At 36.2% G+C, this 10,225-nt stretch overlaps 1 protein-coding gene across 1 annotated transcript; it reads right to left on the minus strand.

Annotated features, from left to right (window-relative positions):
- Positions 1–1,649: 1,649 nt before the first annotated feature.
- LOC125191635 (cyclin-D3-3-like) lies at positions 1,650–3,503 on the minus strand. Its single transcript, XM_048089031.2, has 4 exons — positions 2,864–3,503; positions 2,575–2,776; positions 2,297–2,427; positions 1,650–2,176 (listed from the first exon to the last, which is right to left on the minus strand). Exons 1-4 carry the CDS (start codon positions 3,314–3,316, stop codon positions 1,916–1,918), a joined length of 1,047 nt encoding a protein of 348 aa, XP_047944988.1. The 5' UTR covers positions 3,317–3,503; the 3' UTR covers positions 1,650–1,915.
- Between the last annotated feature and the right edge of the window lie 6,722 nt (positions 3,504–10,225).

Genomic DNA, 10,225 nt, shown 5'->3' on the forward strand with positions numbered 1-10,225 from the left:
TTATTAATATTATACGTAATTCTTACTTTTGATTCAAATTTCTGAATATGCCATTGAGAATGGGACACTACATGGCAACAATTTCAAGCTTTAATTACTTGCATGTAAACTATGACTATGATTTTTCTAATTTCAAATTTTAAATATTTAAATTTGTATATTTAATTATATAAATTTAAATTAATTAATTTTTGAACTCCTATTTATTGATTTATTCTGTTTTCATAATTTAAATAAATATATAAAATTGAAGAATAGTAAAATGATGAAATGGATAAAATTAAATCGTAGTGTGACAGTAAAATGAAACCAATTCTGAAGAATGTCGTATTTATCAAAGGTTAGGCGGCCCCCACTGAATCTGAACCCTCACAAATCATTATTGTTTCTCATTTTCTATATAATCCTAATCATAGATTCATAATCATACTCACTGCTTATATTGATTGTATCACTCTTTACTTTTCATTCTAAAATTTTAACTCATCCAAATGATACATACCTATTCATACGTATGAAACACTAAAAAGTAACTATAGTATTAAACTTATATAGCCAAAACTACTTTATTTATTATTAATAGGATTAGTATTTAAATTTAAGTCCAATTATTCGTTAAACAAAATTCAAACTTAATCCCACCATGTACACATCATTCTTGAAGTCATCTCGATTACTTCCCATCCTAATTTTGATGTCCTTGACTGTTTCAGCTTTTTCCACTTAGTGATATTGCAAAATATACAAGTATTTCACCTTTGTGCAATATATATATTCGAAGACAATGGTCCCATCCCAAGATGTAAATTTTGTAATATCTTATGGTCCCCTTAAAGTGTAAAAAATATCTTAATAAGCTAAAGAATCAACCATGTGAAATCTTCTAAAAGATAACTCAGCACCAGTCATTCACTCATATTCAATGCCAACCACACTAGCAAAAATTTCTCATCAAATTCTCATTAACCCTAAACCCTTTTCACAATGAGGTGATCCTCACACTGAACCCGTCCGACAAAATTTGGCCATGAGACGATCTCACACTACACTCATCCGATAAAATTTGACTATGAGACGAACTCACACTAAACTCGTCCGACAAAATTTGACAATGAGGCAATCTCACACTAAACCAGTCTGACAAAAATTGACCATGAGACGATCTCACACTAAACCCATATGTCATAACCAACTGATGCGGTACATAAAGTCCTCGACTCGATACATTGCTTTCTAACGTGCACTGATGCAACAAAACGAACCCAACAAGCAATCAACCACATAACTCTCCAAGACTCATACTGATTAATGAAAAGCTAATTGGATAAATTCATCTTGAGACTCTTGTCAACTATCCTAAACATGAAAATACTCTAAAAATAAACCAGAGATCATGTGATTGTGAATTAGGCCAAAAATAAAGCAAGAAAAGCAAAAGTTGAATGAGAGACTTCTCTTTGCATTTAGACAAGCAATAATAGGAAACAAGTTGAGAAGCACATAGTCCTTTGACAACCTAATCTATCCTAGATTAAAAACCTTTTACGTCTTCAAGTACCCCTACGCACCCATCCCTCTCCGTGCTTCTTCATTAAACCGACCTACAGCCATCATCTGTGTATGATAGTATGCAACACCAACGCAATGTATAGTTCAAATGACCATACTCATCAAACCAAAATGGTCTACAATTAGAGGGTAAAAAACCTCAACAAGCCTCTCTCTTCAATTTCACTCTCCATCCACAATCAAAGAGGCGGTGGAGTCGATTGTTTGGATGTATAATCCATCATCTCACATGAATAGGTCAGAAATACAGCAAGTAATGTTGCAAGATTTAGCTAAATTATGAGTTGAAAAAACATTAGAGGAGTGATTATTAAGTACCACTGCCAATATAATGAAATAGAAGAGTTCAAGTAGCGCGATTAGCCAGGCCGGCAGACATGCTGCTTAGAGGAGCTACATCCCTGCTTCTCTTGAACAAAGGCTCCGGTGAAGATGATGCTGACATTGCAAAGGCCCATGAATCCACAGAGCTATCAGAGCTGAAGTAGGCATCAATGACACCGCTCGGGCTGCTTGGAATCGAATCAAATTTGCGCTTCAAGAAAGATTTATGGCTTATACCACCAGTTGCCTCCGAGATGAGGGAGAGGCAATCATCAATCTCTTCCTGCGAACAATATTTAGCAAACAAGAAATCCATTAACAACGGGTTTCCATACACAAAACTATATTACATCATTTGTTAATAGGATTTTTTTGATCGAACAAATGAATCAAACATTCAAACCTTGCTAGCTCTCAACACAATCATAAGTTGATCTTCATATTCCACAGCAGCTTCATCTTCAATCTCTCTAATTGCATAAATCATTGTTGCAGCAGCGACCACAGAAGGAAGATAACGAGTCAACCTAGAATCTGCACTAACATGGAGTAACATTTTTTGGTCAAAAAACAATCTAAATTTTCAAGAAACCATAAAAATCATTTCGACAACAGATCAATCTATCCATTCCAAACCCAATCAAAGATGTAATCAAGCCACAAATCAAGTGATCTACATACCAGCAATGGCTGAGAGAATCACACTCTCGCATCTCCTCAAAAATTCCCAATGTAGGTTCTTTACAAACTCAAATCTCCTGGCAATGTGGTCGACGAACAACATCGGCGTCACCGGATTCATCCTCCATTGGAGCGTGGAGAGCACAAGAAGCTCCATTCTCTGAATCGTCTTCGCCTCAAACAAAAACTTAGATTCTTCAACCTAAAACACGCCCAAAGCAAATGAATAACTCTCACAGGCATTTCAACAAACATTTACTGGACAAAAACAGCATTAGATCAAACCTACTTGCAAATCTAACAAAAGGGGCACTTGCGTCTCTTCCACTTTCGCAGCTACAGAGAGACAAGCGACAGCAGCCAACTGACTCATCCATGGCTTCTCCCCTTGAAAGCAGCGGCTAGTGACAAATCTATCGTAATAGTTCACGGCCAAGGCAGCGGTGGAGGCGTTGAAGGCGTAGCAGCGAATCACCTTCAACATCCACGTAATAGCCTCATTTCTCGCCGATTTCAGAGGCGAATCGGAATCAATTTCATCGATTATTAAGGGGATTTCATTTTTCTCCTTGATTAACAGGTTTTTAAGCTCCTGCTCCTCCCAGTAAAAGTCGTGGTCAAGGAGAATCGCAGAAGGGGGTTTTTCAATCTCGGAGAGATCCTCGAATTTGGGGTCCTCTTCGCAGTACAGAGCGTCAAAGATTGGATTTTGGTGATGGGTAAGCTGGATTGGGGCAACCATCTTCTTCTTCGGAGAAGAAGACGCAGGGGGCTCTGCTCATTATCTTTCAAGACAAGAAGCGAAAGCTCGAAAGGTTGAATCTTGGGCTCACTCGCATTCTAGTAATGTTTGTTTTGCACTTTCTGAGAAGGGTTGGGTTGCAGAGAGAGAGAGAGAGAGAAGAGAGAAAAGGGCTTAACCAAGATAGGTAGAAGAAGAGGGCTTTTATCTGAGAGACCTTTCACGCCTGTCCTCTATTTTGTTTTTCTTTTATTTTTTTATTTTTTTGTGAGTGAAGATTTTTATTTTAAGTAGTAAAATTAAAAATTTTGGCGCCCTTGAGAAATTGGAATTGGGGGGAATGTTCAGAGGCCATACAATAATGATCTACATTCTTGTACAGTACAACATACATACCACTGTAAAATCATAAATATCGCCACTTAAATTATTGTTACCCTCCAAGAATATGAATTCGAATTATACAACCTATACAATTTTTTCAATATGAACAGCGACAAGCCGATAAAGTAGTTAGACAAATGTGTAAACTAAAAATTCTGTATAAATTTTTAAGCTATAGGCGCCAAATCAGGGGCCCAATCTCGCTCGATCGGGCTCCAGATTGAGCATTCATTGCGGATGCTCTAAGGGTTCTAATTAGACCTAGGTAAACAGTGCTCCGATACTAAGTAAAGTCATTAATCAGTTAGATTCGATAACCACTGGCCGGTTTAGTACTAGTAGGTGCAATTAGATTAAATTTTAATTTCAATTTTGATTTTTAATTAATAAAAGTTAAGGAAAATTATTTATTGTTAGGTGAAAATAAAGCACTTGACTGTGTGTGTTTTGTAACTCTTGTTGGATGAAGTATGAATATCATAAATCGGTTTGCACATTCTGTTTGAATTTCGATTATTAGGTGAAAACTTGATTAATTATTTTGGTACTAATATGTGATTAATTCTGTTTTAATTGTTGGACACTGATTAATCTTATTTTGATGCTTAATTAAAAAAAAATTCTTATTTTTGGTTTAATTTAACTCACTTTAAATGCTTTACTATAAATATATCTGCATCACATAATATTAAAATAAAATTCATGTAGTATGGATGGTATAATGGTTTGTTTTTCACTTGCCAAACTAAGGATTTAATTTTACTCACACCTTTCTTTTTATTTTTTTATGTTTAATGATCCGTTAATTATAATACACAAACACGTCATACAAAAAATTAGAGATATAAATTATATTACAAAAATATTTTAAAAATCTAAAAAGGATGCATGATTTCTCTAATAAATACTACTATTTCTCACTTCGTCCCCAATTAAAAGTCTCATTTTTCCTTCTTCGCTCGTCCTCCAATAAATATCTCATTTCACTTAAACTTTTTTTGGTAAGTGGATCTCATATGCCATTAACTAATTTTACTCACTTTTTATATTAGAGTGAGCTACGCAAATGGTCCTTAAAATATTACAGTACGAATATTTAATTTTTAATTAATCCAATTTTTAAATTTTTAATATTTAAAAAATAATTGAATTACAATCAAAATTAAATTTAGCTACAAGTTATTTTGATAAATAAATTTATAAATTTAATTTTTATAATTAGTGTTACATAATTTCATAGTATTTTTTGTTTAATTTTTTACCATCTAAAAGTTTTAGAGAAATAAAAAAATGACAACATAAAGTGATTGAAAAAATGAAGGGAAAAATATCATTTTAGATACTCAAATTATAAGAAAATATCATATCCAATACTCAAGAGAGATGGTGAAAATATCATATCTGTACCTAGTGAGAAAGTACCATGAATGTGATTACTATCCATGATAAAAAAATCACATATTTGGTTCTATTTAATTGAAATTCCAAAAATATCCTCCATAATAAAAAAATCACATGTTTGGTACCTAAGGTTATTTTTGTCATGGAGTACCAAAAACGATATAAAATAAAAATCAGATACCATTTATGTGCGAAAGTGAAAGATTAGATACCATTTATGTAGTTCACTCTTATATTAAAACCAGTATATAAGAGTATGACACATCTTCCACTAATATTTTTTTCACTTTCTTTCATAAAGTTAAATATTTTCTAAAATTCGCACAAAACAAAATTGGAACATTTATTGATCGACACATGGAATAAAAAAATTAATCATATTTATTTATTGTAAAATACTCCATTAAACTGGGAGAATTTTAGAAATTACTCATATACATGTACACTGAAGCATGATTATTGTAAAAAAAATTACTCATATACATGTACACTCAAGCATGATTATTATTATAAAATTTTAAAAACTAGTACGATACTAGTATTAGATAAGAATGATTTCACATATGTTTTATATTTCAAAATATTTTTTAGGGAACATGATTTTTTCAGTGCTTTATCTATTATAGTACATTTTATTACTTCCTTGCTCTCCTTATATTCATTTTTGCGATATTTCACTCTAAAATATACTCCCTCCGTCCCATTGAAGATGACCCACTTTCCTTTTTGGTTTGTCCCAATCAAGATGACTCATTACTTAAAATGGAAATCCCTTTATCTCTATTTTATTCTCTCTCTCTTACTTTACTCTCTCCACTTAACACACAAAATAAAGTTGCATAAAATCCCGTGCCGCCCAAGAAAGGGGTCATCTTCCTTGAGACGGAGGGAGTACAAAATATATTTCTTAAAATAAAATATCACTCTTTTTATTTTTCCGTCTCTTAATTTATTATTTATTCATCTAACTCACAAAACAACACTTCATAAAATTTTATGCCGAATAAAATATGTTCCACTTAGAGTGGGATGGAGGGAGTATAATAAAAATCAAAACTACAAATATTACAATATAGTATTAAATAGAAATTGAAGATTTAATTTATTTAGCATGATTATCATTGAATTACCAAATTATTGTCAAATAGTAATACGAAAGAGTAGAGAATAGTTGTACTTAAGGTTTTGGAGTACTGAGTTTAGATTTTAGTTGTCAAATACTGTTTCGAAGTTTTTACAGAAATATGGAGTAATAAACAACGCTATATACTTTTATTTAAAATCAATTCATGTTCATAAACAAATTAGTCTTGGGTCGGGTCAGGCCCATCATTGAGAAGTACAGTACTTACTCCATATACATATACATGCCTTTATCTTTTTCTCTTTCTTTCAAAAGTTGGATTTTGTTATCGTACATCAATTTTTTTAGCATCAGTTTTGCCTCCATTCATGATCATGCATGGAGTACTTTTTTTTTCTTGGTCAAAAGCTATTTTCTTTATTTCAAGAAATTAACAGCCAAAGTATCCGATTTTAGTAAAAATATGATCAATAGGTGATAAAGGAAATGCTACTTATAATATATCCAAAGAAAAAAAATGAAAGAATATAAAATTAAAATAAACCCTATTAACTTATGTAAATAACCTATATAAATCAATTATTCAACTAATAAGTTTGCATCTATTTTCAAAGTCTGCATCTATTTCCGTAAATTTCTTTATGAGTAAGAAGTCATTGCTCTTTTATAAAGCTCATAATGTCAGAGTTTAAATAATTGAGCTTAGGTATTGAAAATTGAATACAAAAGCACAATTGAAATAAAGATAAAAACAAGAAGAGGACAGGTTTGAAATAAAAAAAATACAATTGTAATTTTACTGTTGCTTATAACTTATAAGACACTATACAATAACAACGATAATGATAAATTGATAAGCTTCCAATACACTATTCTGACTTGTTCGATATTTTGCCAAAATGTGCAGCTAAAGCTCTAAGAGCATTCCCAATGGAGGTGGCGAATTCTCGGCGATAAATCGCCGGTTATCGCCGAATTATCGCCGGCCATTGTGGCGAAGTCGGCGATAATTCGGCGATAATGTTGCCGTTGCTTCGCCGAGTGGCGTTCTAACGCCGGATTATCGCCGAGCGATCGCCGGCCACTGTGGCGACGCTCGGCGATAATCGGCGATAATTAAAATTTTTTTTTTTTTTTTTTGAACCCAACGGCTATTTTACATTCCACCCCTATAAATATTTCCTCCACTTCCTCCATTCATCACCCACAATCTTCATTCTCTCCATTTTCAATCTCTTCTCCCAATCTTCAATTTTCATCAAAATTATGAGCTTTTGGAAGAAAAGTTCCCGATCGGGTAAGGATAAGGGTAAGGGGAAAGAGTCGAGTTCACAAATTCCCAACACGGATGAAGCAAACGAGCAGTGGATGCAGTCGTTGTTGGCGATGGGTTCTCCTCCCGGCCAACTTCCATACGGGGGTCCGTCTCCTTTGCAGACTCCTCCGGCGCGGAGACTTTCTCCGTACTTCAACTCTGCCGGCAGAATGCCCTTTCCAGCCGACGATGTGTATCGGCCCCAGTTCGACACCCCCGGATCAACCCCAGGCGACCAAGAATCTCAGGCCGCGACACTGAGCGCGGAGGACTTCGAGGTGGAAGAAACGCCCACCGAGCCGCCTTCTAGGAGCGGGAGGGGGAAGGCGCCGGCGTCGTCGGCTGCGACTGATACGGGTTCCGATGAGAGGCCGAAGCGGGTAAGGACTACTTACACTCTGCAAGAGTCCGAGCTGATAGCCGACTGCTGGGCGGACACGTCACAGGACGCGGAGCGCAGCAACTACCAGACTGAGATCATATTCTGGGAGCGGATTGCCGCGAAGTACAGGAGCCACAAGACTGCCTCAATGAAGGACCATGGCAGCGAGGCGATCCGTCGGCATTGGGAGCGCCTCATGAGGGACTGCGGGCACTTCAACGGTATTTATTCTAACTTGATGACTCACATGACGAGTGGCCAGAACGAGCACATGGTCCGAGATGAGGCCATCCGGATGTATAGTAGCCAGTACTTGTCGACGAAGGGCTTCAAGTATTGGAACATCTACGATAAGCTGAAGGATCTTCCCAAATTCCGGACGGGAATGCACGACGCGCTGCACGGGAAATCGGTGCGCTCGCGACTTAGCGTTTCGGAGAGCGAGGGGAGCGCGGCCCACATCGACTTGAGTGGGGATGGTCCGCACGAGCGCCCGGAGGGAGTGAAGAAGGCGAAGGGGAGGCGGAAGGGGAAGGGCGCAACGTCGGAAGTCGCGTCGGAATCCGTCATCGACTTAGAAAAAGCCACTTATTCGAGCAATGTCGCCAATCTGACCCAGATGTACACGCTGTACTTCACCGGCGGCGGGACCCCTGAAGAAAAGGCGGCCCTCTGGAAATGCATCCAACACCTGCAGAGTACGCTGGGGCTCGATCCCGACGCCCCTCCGGCCCCTCCGTCTTAGATTTTTTTTTTTTAAATCTTTGTTTATTTGCGTTTTTTATTTGTAGTTTTTTTTTTCTCGTTGTATTATATTTTCCAATGATTAATACAACGATGAATTGTTCATTATTAGTCTATTTATTAAATACATTTGTAGGGAAAATTAAATAATATAAAAAATAATGATGTAAAAATGAAATGTTGAGTTAGGGAGAAATAAGGGAGAAATAAGGGAGAAACCAATGTAGCACTTGGCTAAAAACTGGGGATAAATTTTGGTGCTGATGTGGCGCTGATGTGGCAGGAGTTAGGGAGAAATAAGGGAGTTTTTAGGGAACTCCATTGGGAGTGCTCTAAAGGGCATGTGCAAGTGCAAGTGCAACAACGCTTGTAAATGCGCTGCACCCATTACACAACATTGCAAAGTACTTCAAACACAACGCGTAACATTCGATGTGTTACAAAAACATCTTAACGTGTACTACTATATAATAAGCGCATGTATTCTAATATGAAAACTGACTTTGTCAAGTTAGGAGATATTTAGTAGCTATGTTACAATAAGATAAAAGCTCTTATCAGGTATTAATAGTGTATTTGGTTGTAATATTAGATTTAATTAGAAACCCGTGCTAATGACCAAGCTAATTCATCTCAAAGCTTATATTTTAAGAAATTAATGTAACTCCATATTTTTATTGGTTAGATTATAAGCTTCTCTAATCGAATCAGTAAATGAAAAGGTAAAAAGAAATAACTATCATATTTTTTTGAAATGAGTATGTTGCAATTATCTTTTTTATAAAATAAATTGTTATGTCATCGCCCTCTTCTTATAGTATCTGGAGCAATCTAATTTTAATCCCAAAAAAAACATTCCATTTAAAATACATAATTAAAAAAATTATAAATTAAAATTCTAAAAATTAATATTTGTATAATTAAAAAATAAATAATTAAAATCCTAAAAATTTAAAAATATACAATTTAAATTTTAGAAATTTGAAAAATATATATAAAAAAAAATTGAAGGAGGTTTTGTTGCTGCTCAAACAGCGAGGCGACGTCAGGGGGAGTCCCAATTGAACCCTCAAATGCTCAATTCCTTGGCAACGCTATTGAAACTGTAACAACGTCATATGAGAAGCGTCGACCATTGTGGCGGCGAACCACGGTCCATTAAACGGTCATACCGCTCTGGAGTTGGTCGTTGGGCTTGGTTCACCTCCTCCTCTGCCTCTAGTTCTAGCCACCTTTACCGCCTTCACACCAATCGGACAACGTCGCCTACTGGAGCTCGAGCTCCCTGCATCGACTCTCGCGAATTGGCTAGCAACCTCCTCCTCGCCCGGCTCGGATTGGCCACTGCCACCTCTTGAAGTGTATTGGCCATCTGCCTGGTTCTTCGTAATTAATGACCTGGAGTCCATGTTGGACTCGATGCCACCCACCCACCTATTAATATTTTGTACCTTCTCCCAAGTATTGTCATACTCGAAGGCCTGCCTGGTGTCTTGTTGTAAGACAATCATAGCCGCCTTCAAAAGGTCGGTTGCACTTGTTGCACTTTGGTACTGCATTTCATCATTCCTGTGCATGCTGGAAAATTTTTTAAAGTCC

This window comes from Salvia hispanica, chromosome 4 (assembly GCF_029641045.1).
Source record: "Salvia hispanica isolate PSC_SH4W2 chromosome 4, Shi_PSC_v1, whole genome shotgun sequence".
NCBI classification, from domain to species: Eukaryota; Viridiplantae; Streptophyta; class Magnoliopsida; order Lamiales; family Lamiaceae; genus Salvia; species Salvia hispanica.

What these genes read in the sequence shown, in the direction of transcription:
- LOC125191635 (XM_048089031.2), bottom strand. Translation starts at nt 3,316, where the DNA reads ATGGTTGCCCCAATCCAGCTTACCCATCACCAAAATCCAATCTTTGAC. An exon ending in CCCTTTTGTTAGATTTGCAA is followed by an intron (nt 2,777 to 2,863) that starts GTAGGTTTGATC and finishes GGCGTGTTTTAG; the next exon opens with GTTGAAGAATCTAAGTTTTT. An exon ending in TTGTGTTGAGAGCTAGCAAG is followed by an intron (nt 2,177 to 2,296) that starts GTTTGAATGTTT and finishes TATTGTTCGCAG; the next exon opens with GAAGAGATTGATGATTGCCT.